Source organism: Mobula birostris, chromosome 18, assembly GCF_030028105.1.
Source record: "Mobula birostris isolate sMobBir1 chromosome 18, sMobBir1.hap1, whole genome shotgun sequence".
In the NCBI taxonomy this organism is placed as follows: Eukaryota; Metazoa; Chordata; class Chondrichthyes; order Myliobatiformes; family Myliobatidae; genus Mobula; species Mobula birostris.
The window spans coordinates 38,554,484-38,570,304 of record NC_092387.1 but is presented as its reverse complement, the minus strand read 5'-3'; the positions used below and the strand labels follow the sequence as shown (position 1 = coordinate 38,570,304).

The 15,821-nt window shown below is 40.8% G+C and overlaps 1 protein-coding gene across 6 annotated transcripts in view; it reads right to left on the bottom strand.

The window, feature by feature from the left end:
* Window positions 1-15,821, bottom strand: part of LOC140212067 (AP2-associated protein kinase 1-like) — a 178,983-nt gene that overhangs the window by 45,499 nt on the left and 117,663 nt on the right. For 3 of the 6 annotated variants that reach the window (XR_011889639.1, XR_011889638.1, XM_072282539.1), the window contains exons 13-15: window positions 8,642-8,865; window positions 6,418-6,575; window positions 2,659-2,775 (exon numbers count right to left, since the gene is read on the bottom strand). Coding sequence is in view for 4 of the 6 variants with exons in the window: in XM_072282539.1 (XP_072138640.1) it covers window positions 2,659-2,775; window positions 6,418-6,575; window positions 8,642-8,865 (499 nt within the window). In the remaining 2 variants the exon portion in view is untranslated. Of the gene's footprint in view, window positions 1-566; window positions 594-2,253; window positions 2,344-2,658; window positions 2,776-6,417; window positions 6,576-8,641; window positions 8,866-15,821 lie in introns of all 6 variants that reach the window. The other 3 variants (XM_072282537.1, XM_072282538.1, XM_072282536.1) reach the window with 2 other exon arrangements.

Sequence of the window (15,821 nt, the reverse complement as noted above, 5' to 3'; positions counted from 1 at the left end):
TCACTTTAGCCGGAGAGCGGTGAATCTGTGGAATCCGTGCCACAGGTGGCTGTGGAGGCCAAATAATTTGGTATATTTAAGGCAGAGGTTGATAGATTCTCAATCAGTCAGGGCATTGAAGGGATACGGGGAGAAGGCAGGAGATTGGGGCTGGGAGGGAAAATGGATCAGCCATGATGAAATGGCAGAGCAGACTTGATGAGACAAATGCCCTAATTTTGCTAATATACCATATGGTCTTAGTTCTCTTAAATAATCTACCAATATTAATTGTCTTTACAAAAAAAAGACTCCAATAAACTCATAATTGCAGAATAAAAGAAAAGGATTACTTTTCCCCCTCAAATGATATTTGAAAAAGTGTAATTTGAGCGAACACAATATTGAAAATTCTAACTTTGGCTATAGACATAGCAGAGTATTATTCTGCATGCATTAAGCAATCTTTGGAATGAATACTGTGGCGTGTGTCTAGCACAGATTAATAAAAACTGCTGGTAACTTTAAATCATGCTGATCATCCATCTTTGTTACATTTTACACAACAAGGCAAATGATCTCCTTACCATTTCCCAAACAAATCAGGAGGTCAACTGTTGACAGCATAAAGAAAATTAAACAAAAACTTATTTTACCTTCAATATGATACACAAAATCACCTGTACATCACGAGTACTCACTTGTTATCATGCGAAGAATGCAAAAGCAACACTGGCATTAATTTTGAGAGGACTAGAATATAAAAGCAAGGATATAATGCTAAGGCTTTATAAGGCACTGGTCAGACTGCATTCGGAGTACTCTAAGCAGTTTTGGATCCCTAATCTAAGAAAGCATATGCTTTCACTGGCATGTATCTAGAGGAGGTTAATGAGAATGAATCTGGGAATGAAAGGATTTATGTACATAGAATATTTGATGGTTCTGGGCCAGTACTCGCTGGGAGTTTAGAAGATTGGAGTGGGGGGAGGGGAAGTCTCCTTGAAATCTATCGATTATTCAAAGCCCTAGATAAAGTGGATGTGAAGATGATGTTTCGTATAGTGGAGGAGTCCAGGACCAGAAGACACAGCCTTAAAATAGAGAGATGTTCATTTAAAACAGAGATGAGGAGGAATTTCTGTAGCCAGAGGACAGTGAACCTGTGGAAACCAAGTCATTGGGTATATTTAAAGCAGAGGTTGATAAGTCCTTGATTAGTAATAGTGTCAAAGGTTATGGGAAGAAGGCAGGAAAATGGGGTTGGGAGAAATAATAAATTAGCTATGATGCAATAGTTGTACAGACTCATTGAGCCAAATAGCCTAATGCTGCTTCTATGTCTTATGTTATTCCATTCCAATATATGCAAAGACAACTCTCAGGACTTTTCTCAGTCTTTTAGTATAGCATCATCTAAACTTTACTGAAGTCCTGCTCTTCATTCACCTTACTACATACAAGTTATTAAGCTGTTACTCTGTTGTCTTGAGGTACAATAAAACTGATAATTCAGTATCAACATTCATTTTAAACTCAACAAGGCCCCAGTTCCTGTTCTTCCTTTAAAAATGCAGAACCCAGCATCCAGGGCCCTATTTCTCCAGTTCCTTCCAAACCTACCAGGTCCCTGTTTCCTGCATTCACTTCAAACTCACCAGTTCTCCTGAAAACATATTCTTATATGACACCTAAAGAAAGGGCAAACTGAAAGTGTTTGTAATGTTAATAGGGGTAATATCAAAAGTCCAGAAACGCTGTTGGCTCACTACCAAGCCCCTGGGGTGCCAAAGTTTTGCTATATTATATAATAGATGCATTTAAGAAGCTCTTGAAAAGGGACATGAATATATAAAGAATGAAGTGAAATGGACCATGTGCAGGTGGAAGGAATTAAAAAAAGGTACAATCAGCTTAATTAGTTTGGCACAACATCATGGGCTGAACAGCCTGTTCCAGTGCTGTACTATCATGTGTTTGGAAACCAAACTAAATTGAAGATTTTTGTTATACTACGAAGTGATTGTGCTTCTTTGTGCATCAAAATTTCTATAAAACCTGATCAGATAGTTATGGTGATTTCAATTACATTTTCAAATCTTATGGAAAATTTACAGGTACCTTTTGTTTTGTAACACGAACCCATTGAAGCATTCAATGAATATACTTCACTAATTAAATAGTCACACTTCCACATCTGCATTTATGTAACAATTGTGAATTCTTGATACTCACAAGAAAATAAAAAATTCCTTGTTATTTATTGATCCTTACCTGGGAAGTCAGATAGTGGCCCATGTATTAAAGGATTAGAAACAGTTGCCGATGAACTAGATTCTAATGTTTCCATTGATATTTTAGCTTCTTATAAAGAGAAACATAGGAATTAAGAAAGTAGTTTAAACAGAAGAGAGAATTTCATGCGATATTCGCTGGTAAGCTGCATGTGCTCAAGAGTTAAAAGTATATTGCTATATTACAAAGGTCTGAAAGGTTAATTCAAAAGCTTTCACAACAGGCTCAATTCTCTTATCAAATTCACTTGACAAAGTGAAAGTTCCCAATAATTTTACATTACACATTTGATACAGATTTGCCAAATAAAGACTATTTTCAACCAATGACAAAATTGTAGGGAGTCTATTCCTGCTAATTAATAATTCAAATATTAATACAAACCTGTCCCTGATGTGAAAGGTGATGCTCCAAAAATGTCTGTCTGGGGTACAGTCATGCCAGAAGGAAACCCTTGAGCTACATTTTCAGTTGGTACTTTCTTCTGTTCCGCACATTTATCTGTTGGAAGAATTTTAAAGTGGGAATCCAGTTATCCACAGTAACCACTTCCATTAACAGTGAGTGTGGTCAGAGATTTCAGTGAAGTGGTAACATTGCTAAGTGATAATTCTCCACCCCCACCTTATTGCTGATGTGGTCAAGTTACATCTTTGTAGAATGCCAAGACTTTATATTTGCAGTATGGACTCTTTTGGGTCAGTCATTTCTCCTTATCAAACAAAGCAATGTGCTTTTCAAAGCAGTGAAGATATCCTGAATGAATAAACTGAGAAACTTTCAAATCAGGAAACCAAAACTGATAATAGGACCACAAACTGCTGCAAGTACAAACCCCATTTCCAGAAAAGTTGGGATATTTTCCAAAATGCAATAAAAACAAAAATCTATGATATGTTAATTCACGTGAACCTTTACTTAACTGACAAAAGTACAAAGAAAAGATTTTCAATAGTTTAACTGACCAACTTAATTGTATTTTGTAAACATACACAAATTTAGAATTTGATGGCTGCAACACACTCAACAAAAGTTGGGGCAGAGGCATGTTTACCATTGTGTTACATCACCTTTCCTTTTAATAACACTTTTTAATCATTTTGGAACTGAGGATACTAATTATAAAAGATTTGCAATTGGAAATTTTGTCCATTCTTGCTTGATATAAGACTTCAGCTGCTCAACAGTTCGTGGTCTCCGTTGTCTGATTCTCCTCTTCATGATGCACCACACATTTTCAATAGGAGATAGACCTGGACTGGCAGTAGGCCAGTCAAGCACACGCACTCTGTGTCTACAAAGCCATGCTGTTGTAGCCCGTGCAGAATGTGGTCTGGCATTGTCCTGCTGAAATAAGCATGGACGTCCTGGGAAGAGACGTCGCCTTGATGGCAACATATGTCTAAAATCCTAATATACGCCTCAGAGTCAATGGTACCTTCACATACATGCAACTCACCCATGCCGTGGGCATTGATGCACCCCCATACCATCACAGACGCTGGCTTTTGCACCTTTCGCTGATAACAATCTGGATGGTTGTTTTCATCTTTGGCACAGAGAACTTGACGCCCGTTTTTTCCAAAAACTAGCTGAAATGTGGACTCATCTGACCACAGCCCACGGTTCCACAGTCTTTTGGTCCATCTGAGATGAGCTCGGGCCCAGAGAACTCACCGGCGTTTCTGCATAGAGTTGATGTATGGCTTCCACCTTGCGTAATACAGTTTCAGGTTGCATTTCTGGATGCAGCGACGGACTGTGTTGAGTGACAATGGTTTTCTGAAGTACTCCCGAGCCCAGGTGGCTATAATTGTCACAGTAGCATGACGGTTTCTTAGGCAGTGCCACCTGAGGGCTCGAAGATCACGCGCATTCAACAGTGGTTTCCAACCTTGCCCTTTACACACTGAGCAACACACATCAAAGTTGCTGGTGAACGCAGCAGGCCAGGCAGCATCTGTAGGAAGAGGTGCAGTCGACGTTTCAGGCCGAGACCCTTCGTCAGGACTAACTGAAGGAAGAGTGAGTAAGGGATTTGAAAGTTGGAGGGGGAGGGGGAGATCCAAAATGATAGGAGAAGACAGGAGGGGGAGGGATGGAGCCAAGAGCTGGACAGGTGATAGGCAAAAGGGGATACGAGAGGATCATGGGACAGGAGGTACGGGAAGAAAGACGGGGGGGGGGACCCAGAGGATGGGCAAGAGGTATATTCAGAGGGACAGAGGGAGAAAAAGGAGAGTGAGAGAAAGAATGTGTGCATAAAAATAAGTAACAGATGGGGTACGAGGGGGAGGTGGTGCCCCACTTTCCACTAAGGCCCCACCTCCCCCTCGTACCCCATCTGTTACTTATTTTTATGCACACATTCTTTCTCTCACTCTCCTTTTTCTCCCTCTGTCCCTCTGAATATACCTCTTGCCCATCCTCTGGGTCCCCACCCCCCTTGTCTTTCTTCCCGTACCTCCTGTCCCATGATCCTCTCGTATCCCCTTTTGCCTATCACCTGTCCAGCTCTTGGCTCCATCCCTCCCCCTCCTGTCTTCTCCTATCATTTTGGATCTCCCCCTCCCCCTCCAACTTTCAAATCCCTTACTCACTCTTCCTTCAGTTAGTCCTGACGAAGGGTCTCGGCCTGAAACGTCGCCTGCACCTCTTCCTGCAGATGCTGCCTGGCCTGCTGCGTTCACCAGCAACTTTGATGTGTGTTGCTTGAATTTCCAGCATCTGCAGAATTCCTGTTGTTTGCCTTTACACACTGAGATGTCTCTAAATTCTCTGAATCTTTTCACAATATTATGTACTGTAGGTGTTGAAAGAAGTAAATTCTCTGCAATCTTGCATTGAGAAATGTTCCTTTTGAAATGACTAACAATTCTCTCACGAATTTTGGCACAAAGGGGTGAGCCACGACCCATCCTTGCTTGCAAAGACTGAGCTTTTGATGGACGCTACTTTTATACCCAGTCATGATACCTCACCTGCTACCAATTAGCCTGCTTAATGTGGAGTCTTCCAAACCGGTGTTACTTGAATATTCTGTGCACTTTTCAATCTTATTTTAACTCTGTCCCAACTTTTGTTGAGTGTGTTACAGCCATCAAATTCTAAATTTGTGTATATTTACAAAATACAATTAAGTTGGTCCGTAAAACTATTGAAAAACTTTTCTTTGTACTTTTGTCAGTTAAATAAAGGTTCACGTGAATTAACATATCACAGATTTTTGTTTTTATTGCATTTTGGAAAATATCCCAACTTTTCTGGAAATGGAGTTTGTAGAAAAAGCTACAGAATGCATACCTTCATTAGTCAGGGCAAGCAACATATAAATTGAGAAGTCAGGTTGCAGTTGTATAAAATTTGGATATTCATTGCCACATTTCAGGAAAGTTATGGATGTTTTGGAGAACATGCAGAAGAGATTGATTTGGACATTACCTAGATTGGAGTTTTTAGCTACAAGGAGAGATTGGATAAATTTGGATTGTTTTCCTTATCCTCTCCTTATAACTAATAAGTTTGGAGGCCATGGAGAAAACTGTTTAGTAGTATATATTATTATGAGAACTAGTATATATAAGGTAGATAGTAGTCCTTTTCCTGGAGGGGGATATCAAATACTAGAGGGCATAGGCTTAAGTTGGGAGGGGCAAAGTTTAAAGGAGCTATGAGGCAGTTTCTTTTAAACAGAGTGGTGAGAGATTGCAGTATTAGATATTTGGAACATGCTGTCAGGGGAGGTGACAGAAGCAAACATTAACAATATTTGAGGCAAGTTTGAACAGACAGGAAATAGAGGGTTATAGACCACGTGCACGTAGATGGGATTAGTTAAACATTATGACTAGCGCCAACAAAGTGGGCTGAAGAGCATATTCCTGTGCAGTAGCATTGAGTTCTGTGTATAGTGGATTTTTAATACTTACAGTATATCCACTCTCAAACTTCCCACCCAACATGGCAAGCTACCAAATGAAACTTATATAAAACAAAACATAAAATATGAATGGTTCCACAATTTCCAAAGTTAGGACACTCGCAAATCACCTGTTCTGTGATATGCAGAGTACAAGTGCCAAATGATGCAATTTCTGAAGATTGGGCTGAATGCGCCATCTCAGAATGGGAAAACACACTTGCCTTTTCGTAGCTCAGCAAACTCCTTATCGAGAAGTTCCTCTGCTGTTAACTTGGAAAAATTGTCATCTCCAAATGGATTCCATGTGGAAATATCTGGTGGATTATAAATATTTTGCTGTGATGTTTTGGGGGAAACTGCAGGACTTGTTGAGGCTGACCTAGAATAGACAAGTCCATATTACAACAATAGAAAATGCAGTATTCAATCACTCACTAATAAGAAGTTTGCCTAAACAAGTATTCCTTAATTTACGAACGCTCCATTTACAAGATATGTTTCGCCATAACAATTGGCACATTGTTCTTTGTGTGAGGTGCGAACAAGACCAAAATTATTATATGTATTTTTCCTAACTTTCCTGAGTTACAAAATTTTGCTCAGCAAAATGTTTTCCAGGAACATATTCCTTTCATAAATTAAGTGCAACTAATAAATACTTCAAAAACAAAGGCAATGTCTTAAATGTAAAACTCTCACAAGCTGGAATCTGGGAGTGGAAGCTAACGCTGAAAATCACTCACTGATTTTTCTCAATACCAGAAACAAAATGAAATATTGGCCATAATTTTGTAGTAAATAAGGGTAAACTACCAATGCCTGCAGGCATCCAATCCTTGCAACCAACAACAAAACTGGCTATTTTACACATGTACAGCTTGATGAAGAAATCCCAAATATCTACCCATGATCCAGCAAACCATAAAGGATAAGCTATAGGCAGCCTTCATATTTCAGCTGTGGTCATGTTCCACTAGGCCACAGGTCAACATTTAGCCCATCTGCCAGCTCACAATATATTTGAGAGCAGTTCTAATCCTTTCCCCAACTTATTTCCCTTAACTTTGTCTCTCTTCCCAACAACTACCCTTGGTTGTCTATCACAGCCTACACCAAGGACAACTTGTAGTAGCCAACTAATTTATTAACCAATATAGCATATAAATTCGGGAAGAAATTCAAGTACCTCAGGGAAATTCATGCAATCTTGGCAGGAATGTACAAGCTTCAGACAGACAGCACTAGAGCTCAAGAACTTTCAAATTTGTGCCACAGAGTAAGTGACACTATATGGGCACCATTGTACCACAGAATTCATTTGAAAGTACATAAATTTAGGCATTCTTACAAATGTGTAAGATGTCCTAAAAAGTTTTTCATTTAGTTACACAAAGCTTAGGTTTTAATGGCTTACTAATTAATAATTAGTTCCTTAAAGTTGGGGGTGCTAGTGAGTATAAACACCCACTATCTATTAAATGCTCCCAACGGCATACTTCTCTAATTGCCTCTGACAACCAAGTTCAGCTCCTGGCCTTCATATATGGCTTAGCTACTAAGCCTGCAGGACCGTTTCTACTGACAGGAGAAGGGTCAAAGACAGGTTACTGGCACCGTAAAACCAGTCGCTTTGGGCCAACAGGGCTCGTCAGCCACGGTTGGCAACTCATCTAGAAGGAAAGCCCTGATCTCAAACCTCCACTGCATTGCAGCTATGCCTACTCATGGGGAAGGCTTTGGGAGTAAATCCTGAGGAAAAATCCAGAGCTGGGGTCCGTAAGGCAGTCCTACGTTGAGTTCAACACTGACTGACAACTTCTGTAACACCACTGGAGTTAAGCTGTATTGGTCTCTGCCATTCCTTTGGATTCATCAGCTGCGTGGGGGGGTGGGGGAAGCCTGCTACATGGGCAACAGCTTGCTCTCCATATTGTACTGCCCTGGGCTTGCATTCACATAGACAGCTGGAATGCCACATCCATGGTTGACTAACCAACGGACACCTTAAGAATCACTAATTATTGCTGAACCATCCTGAACACTTAAGGATTTTTCCAGGTCATCAGGAAGTGATAGGACCTTATAGGTCACCACAAATTCTGGGCTATTCTACTCTAAATCCTCAGCAATGCACCCAAAATTGTCTTACTTTGCAGCAAACAAAATCTATTTCAATTATTATTGTTTTGTAAATCTGTGTTTCAATATCTGAGATTATCAAATTTTAAAAGGGACAATCTAGTAGTATGAATCATTTTAGTTTCAGTATTTGGTTCCAATTAATTAATACAAGTACCATTATAGAGATATTGTTAGCTTGGAAAATCTTAAACATTATTTAATTCTGTTCTGAAAGATAGAGGCATGTAATCATGCACAGGAAGTGACAAATCCCCCAAATGTCACGAAGTACTAAAACCAGTACAGCTACAGCAATGAACTCACTTAGATTTATAAAGATTTGCCTCAGCAGCAGCTGCTGCCAGTTGTTGAGAGGAATGACTGGCAGGCACTCCAAAAACACTGCTGAAAGGAACATCACTGACAATTCTCCTATGGCCAGCTCGTTGTACTTTCGGTGAAGATGGCGGCGTCAGTGACAACAGTTTGGCTGTCTGCTGGGATGGAAGTGGAGCTTGGGGAATTTCAGTCTTTTCCTGCATATGCGTCTGCAATTGTACACAAGTCAAATTTTACTTATTTATTTGTGTCCAAGGCAACAATGAATTCTGAAAAAAAAAGCTGACATCATACTAAGCGAAGAACTAGATGGTTTTGTCATACCAGTACACCATTCTGAAATCCAGAGCAAGTTTATCAAAAAATTCCTATCATCACCATCCCCATACACCAAAAAATGCACTTTTATTTCTTCACCCAGTCTTGGCTTGCTTAACCACAGGTCTGATGTTACCCTTCAGCAGGTAAGCTTTGGAAATTAGGATCAACTAGAATCTATACTTAAAAGGTTGTTTTAATTCCAATTTACAGGGAACCACTTTTTGCTTGACAGCTGACAATTCCACTCTGTGCTGCCACTTTTACCCATATAACTGGAAAGCAATCAGTTTACTTTGGGGAGTTCCGTAGCCTAGCACAGGACATCCAGCAAATAAATATAGACTTTCAACTAAGCAGTAGTTAAGGCACTGAAGACAAAAGAGAATGCAGTTGCTGGAATGTGGAACAACAAACAGTGTGCTAGAGGAACTCAGATCAAGCAGCTTTCGACCATAATCAGCCAGCGGCCTAATAAGACATGGAGCAGAATGTCTTATGGTCTAAGGTGCTACCATGGCAGCAGCAGAACCTCAAGTCAGTTGATCATCTGAAATTTAATATTTAAAATAAAAATCAATCATATAGTCACACTTGGTTCATTAATGCTGCTCAGGGGCAAAAATTTACCTCATCTATATTCAACTCCATAACCACAACAAAGGGCTTGACTCTTAAAACAGCTTGGCAAACTACTACGGCAATATTAGGTCTGTGAGTAAGGAAGGAGGGACAATAAAGTGCTACCATGGCAGCTTTGCAATTGGAAATGATTTGATCATCCTGACAAATGAATATACATCAAGTCTCTACAAATCTAGTAGGTTGATTTCAATGGAGTGAAATGTGAGAATAGCAATTATAATTTGATTTAGTCATATCATTTTACTGTTGTTAAACTTTATGTATTTTGGCTTTAATTTCAAAAGTTAATTTTATGTTATTTAGTACTTTATTTTGTAAGTTAGCAGCCTCAAAAAATTTTATCTGAATGACATCCTTAAAAGAAATAGATAAGCCGGGGGAGAGAGAGAAGAAACAGGTCAACTATAATAGATATCCAATGGCAGAGTTTGTCATTTAGAATTGGACAGGTCTGTGATTAAACCAAAGGAAAACCATTAGGATTGATCTAATGCTGCACAGTATTCCAAAATTTTTATTGATTAACTTGTAAAATGAATGCTGGATTCAAGGTTGCTTTAAAAATACTAAAACAAAGGTAAAATTAACTTTTAAATATTAGAACTGCAGATAAAACACCAATAACAAAGAAATCCTACAGCACAACACAGGCCCTTCGGCCCACAAAGCTGTGCGGAACATGTCCATACCTTAGAACTACCTAGGCTTTACCCATAGCCCTCTATTTTTCTAAGCTCCATGTAGCCATTCAGGAGTCTCTTAAAAGACCCTATCGTTTTCACCTCCACCACCGCCACCCCATTCCACGCACTCACCACTCTCTGTGTAAAAAAACTTACCCCTGACATCTTCCCTGTACATACTTCCAAGCACCTTAAAACTATGTCCTCTTGTGTTAGCCATTTCAGCCCCGGGGAAAAACCTCTGACTATACACATGATCAATGCCTCTCATTCATCTTGTACATCTCTATCAGGTCATCTCTCATCCTCCGTCGCTCCAAGGAGAAAAGGCCGAGTTCACTCAATCTATTCTCATAAGGCATGCTCCCTAATCCAGGCAACATCCTTGTAAATCTCCCCTGCACCCTTTCTATGGTTTGCACGTCCTTCCTGTAGTGAGGCAACCAGGACTGAGCACAGTACTCCCAAGTGGTGTCTGACCAGGGGTCCTATATAGCTGCAACATTACCTCTCAGCTCTTAAACTCAATCCCACGATTAATGAAGATCAATACACTGTATGCCTTCTTAACAACAAAGTCAACCTGCGTAGCAGCTTTGAGTGTCCTATGAACTCAGACCCCAAGATCCCTCTGATCCTCCACACTGGCGAGAGTCTTATCATTAATGCTATATTCTGCCATCAAATTTGACCTACCAAAATGAACCACCTCACACTTACCTGGGTTGACCTCCATCTGCCACTTCTCAGCCCAGTTCTGCATCCTATCAATGTCCCATTGTAACCTCTGACAGCCCTCCACACTATCCACAACACCCCCAACCTATGGGTCATCAGCAAATTTACTAACCTTATTCTCCACTTCCTCATCCAGGTCAATTATAAAAATCACAAAGAGTAAGGGTCCCAGAACAGATTCCTGAGGCACACCACTGGTCACCGGCCTCCATGCAGAATATGACCCGTCCAAAACCATTCTTTGCCTTCTGTGGGCAAGCTAGTTCTGGATCCACAAAGCAATGTCCCCATGCCTCCCTACTTTCTCAATAAGCTTTGCATGGGGTACCTTATCAAATGCCTTGCTAAAATCCATATACACTACATCTAGGGCTCTACCTTCATTAATGTGTTTAGTCATATCCTCAAAAAATTCAATCAGGCTCGTAAGGCACGACCTGCCTTTGACAAAGCTATGCTGACTATTCCTAATCATATTACGCCTCTCCAAATGTCCATAAGTCCTGCCTCTCAGGATCTTCTCCATCAACTTACCAACCACCGAAGGAAGACTCAATGGCCTATAATTTCCTGGGCTATGCCTACTCCCTTTCTTGAAATAAGGGAACAATATCCGCAACCACTCCCGTCCTCATTGATGATGCAAAGATCATTGCCAGAGGCTCAGCAATCTCCTCCCTCGCTTCCCACAGTAGCCTGGGGTACATCCCATCCGGTCTTGATGCTTTCAAAAAGCTCCAGCACATTCTCTTTCTTAATATCTACATGCTCAGGCTTTTCAGTCCACTGCAAATCATCCCTACAATCGCCAAGATCCGTTTCCATAGTGCAGCGGTCCCCAACCACCAGGCCACAAAGCGTGTGCTACCGGGCCGCGAGGAAACGATATGATTTGGCGATGAGTCAGCTGCACCTTTCCTCATTCCCTGTCACGCCCACTGTTGGCGCTTGAACGCACGCGAGGTCATTACCCACGCGTTATCCATGTCAGCGCGGGAAGGAGATCAAATGACGGCGGGCTGAAAAGTATGTTTGACATAACATCTCTGCCGGCATTCTGGATCAAAGCCAAGGCTAAATATCCTGAGATAGCCATGAAAGCGCTGAAAACGTTGCTTCCATTTCCAACATATCTCTGCAATGAATGCAATGAAAACTAAATTGCGGAATAGAATGGACATAAGGAACCCCCTTCAAGTGTCGCTGTCTCCCATTACCCTTCGAGGGCACTGTCTTGTTGCAGGGAAACAAGCCCAGGGCTCCCACTGATTCAGCGATATTAGTGTGTTGCAATGATTTTATGTGTTAATACAGGGAAAATATGTGCTGTGTGTTTAATATCCAAACGTTGCTTAAAATGTTATGATGCTATTGACTTATAAGTGACTTATATAACCATATAACAATTACAGCACGGAGACGGGTGCTCTCGGCCCTTCTAGTCCGTGCTGAACACTTACTCTCGCCCAATCCCACCAACCTGCACTCAGCCCATAACCCTCCATTCCTTTCCTGTCCATATACCTATCCAATTTTTCTTTAAATGATAATATTGAACCTGTCTCTACAACTTCTACTGGAAGTTCGTTCAATACTTACTTCAAGCTCCCTTGTCCTCCCTGATAATTGATTTATCACTATATTCATGCGAGGGAAATATGCGCTGTGTATTTAATATTAAATTCGTTAGATAATCCCTTTTAGAAAGGAAATTGAGTGTATTAGCCACTTATCACCTATATTCCGGTTGTGATTAACCCCGCCTCCCCCGAACAGAATCGCCAAAAACGATTTGTAGAAAAAAACTGGCACGTACACGCATGCGCACTGGTGCCCGCGCAAGGCTTCATGGTCATGGTAGTCTTCCTCCAGGTAAACACAACGTATTTGACTACTACTCTTGTCCGTTGGCAACCCTACCCACCCACCCCACCCGCCCCACAAGAATATTATCAATAATAAACCGGTCTGCGGTGCTAAAAAGGTTGGGGACCCCTGCCGTAGTGAATACTGAAGCTAAGTATTCAAAGTATTTATTAAGTACCTCCACTATTTCCATACACACTTTTCCACTGTCATACTTGATTGGTCCTATTCTCTCACGTCTTATCCTCTTGCTCTTCACATACTTGTGGAATGCCCTGGGGTCTTCCTTAATTCTGTCCGCCAAGGCCTTCTCATGGCCCCTCCTGGCTCTCCTAATTTTATTCTTAAACTCCTTCCTGCTAGCCTTATAATCTTCTAGATTCCTATCATTACATAGTTTTTTTGAACCTTTCACAAGCTCTTTTCTTCTTGCGTAGACTTACAACAGCCTTTGTACACCACGGTTCCTGTACCCTACCATCCTTTCCATGTCTCATTGGAATGTACCTACTCAGAATCCCGCGCAAATATCCCCTGAACATTTGCCACATTTCTTCCGTATGTTTCCCTGACAACATCTGTTTCCAATTTATGCTTCCAAGTTCCTGCCTGTTAGCCTCATATTTCCCCTTACTCCATTTAAACATTTCCCTAACTTGTCTATTCCTATCCTTCTCCAATGTTATGGTAAAGGAGATAAAATTGTGATCACTATCTCCAAAATGCTCTCCCACTGAGAGACCTGACACCTGACCAGGTTCATTTCCCAATACCAGATCAAGTACAGCCTCGCCTCTTGTAGGCTTATCTACATATTGTGTCAAGAAACCTTCCTGAACACACCTAACAAACTCCACCCCATCTAAACCCCTCACTCTAGGGAGATGCCAATCAATATTTGAGAAATTAAAATATCCCACCACACCAACCCTGTTATTATTACTCCTTTTCAGAATCTGCTTCTCTATCTGCTCCTCGATGTCCTTGTTACTATTGGGTGATCTATAAAAAACACCCAGTAGAGTTACTGACCCCTTCCTGTTCCTAACTTCCACCCATAGACTCCGGAGACAACCTCTCCATGACTTCCTCCTTTTCTGCAGCCATGACACCATCTCTGATCAACAGTGCCACATCCCCACCTCTTTTGCCTCCTTCCCTATCCTTTCTGAAACACCTAAAGCCTGGCAGTTGAAGTAGCCATTCCTGCCCCTGCACCATCCAAGTCTCTGTAATGGCCACAACTTCATAGCTCCAAGTGCTGATCCACGCTCTAAGCTCATCCGCTTTTTTCATAATACTCCTTGCATTAAAATAGACACATCTCAAACCCTCGGTCTGAGCGCGTTCCTTCTCTATCACCTGGCTATCCTCCCTTTCCAAGCTCTCTCTATTTGTGAGCGAACCTCCCTTTCCTCCAACACTTCAGTTCGGCTCCCACCCCCCAGCAATTCTAGTTTAAACTCTCACCAATAGCCTTAGCAAACCTTCCCGTTAGGATATTGGCCCCCCTCGGATTCAAGTGCAATCCGTCCTTTTTGTACAGGTCACACCTGCCCCAGAAGAGGTCCTAATGATCCAGAAATCTGAATCCCTGCCCCCTGCTCCAATCCCTCAGCCACGCATTTATCCTCCACCTCACTTTATTCCTATATTCACTGTCACGTGGCACAGGCAGTAATCCTGAGGTGACTACCTTTGAGGTCATGCTTCTCAACTTCTTTCCCCTCGACCCCTTATCACCTAAGCCCCATTGAGCCAAAGCCTTCCTACTCTGTCTCCCACTACTCCATCGCCCGTTCTGTAAATCTGCCTTCTTTTTAAACTCTTCCTGCTGTTCTCACTGGCCGACCTCCACGCACTTGCGCAGTCGTGCCCCGTTCAAACTGCTGAAGAAATAACCCAATTGAATTGAATTTATTTCTTACATCCTTCATAAACGAGTAAAATGTTACGTCTCCATCTAAATGTTCAATGTGCAATTTATAGTAATTTATAATAAGTAGTATGTACATCTTGAACAAGAGAACAACCAACAAAACCTCTGAAATGTCAAAAATCTCAGTTTGCAATTATAATGTCATTGACAGTAATATATTTATGTTTTAATCACAATAGAGAATGTGGCCATTCAGCCCATCAAGCTTATGCCAATTCTCAGAGCAATCCCATTTCCCAACTCCTTCAACCTATTATTCCCATATACCAATAAACTGTCCAAGACTCGTCACTTGCCTATGATGGCCACTTACAACCAGTACATTTTAGGGATAAGAGAGGAAACTAGAGTACCCAGAGAAAACTCATATCATCACTGGAAGAACATGAAAACTCCACAAAATGACAAAATTCAAGAGGAAACCTGACTTGCTAAACCATCAGGCAACAGCTTTACTAGCTCCACTATTTTGCTACCAGAGGTTTTACTACTTACTATTAAATAGTTTAAAAAGTCCTAAGTTAGGACAATATCAAATGAACACCAAGGAGACAGTATGAATACCATTTTTCCAAAATACAATTTTAAATAATTGGGTATAAATGAACCAGGTTCTGACTTTACAATTTAATTTAGTTCCATGCAAGAGGGTTAACTAGAAACCATGACTGCAGATTATCAGCAGAGAGGAAGTGGAAAATGGAGAGATGTAAAGGACAAATCTTACAGCATGAAAGTACCTACGTAATGAAATTTTTAATTTAAGAAATGAGTTCTAAAACACAATGGGCAGTTTTGAAATCCATTAAAATTTTGCTAAATTTACAGCATCTAAAATCTACTGTATTATAGTGTAAACATTGGGAGAATGCAATTAAGCAATCATATATGAAGCTTTTTTAAATTGGGTGATACAGTAATAAAGTTGCTGTAAATAAATAAATATGCATAGTATTACATATATTTAAAGATTATA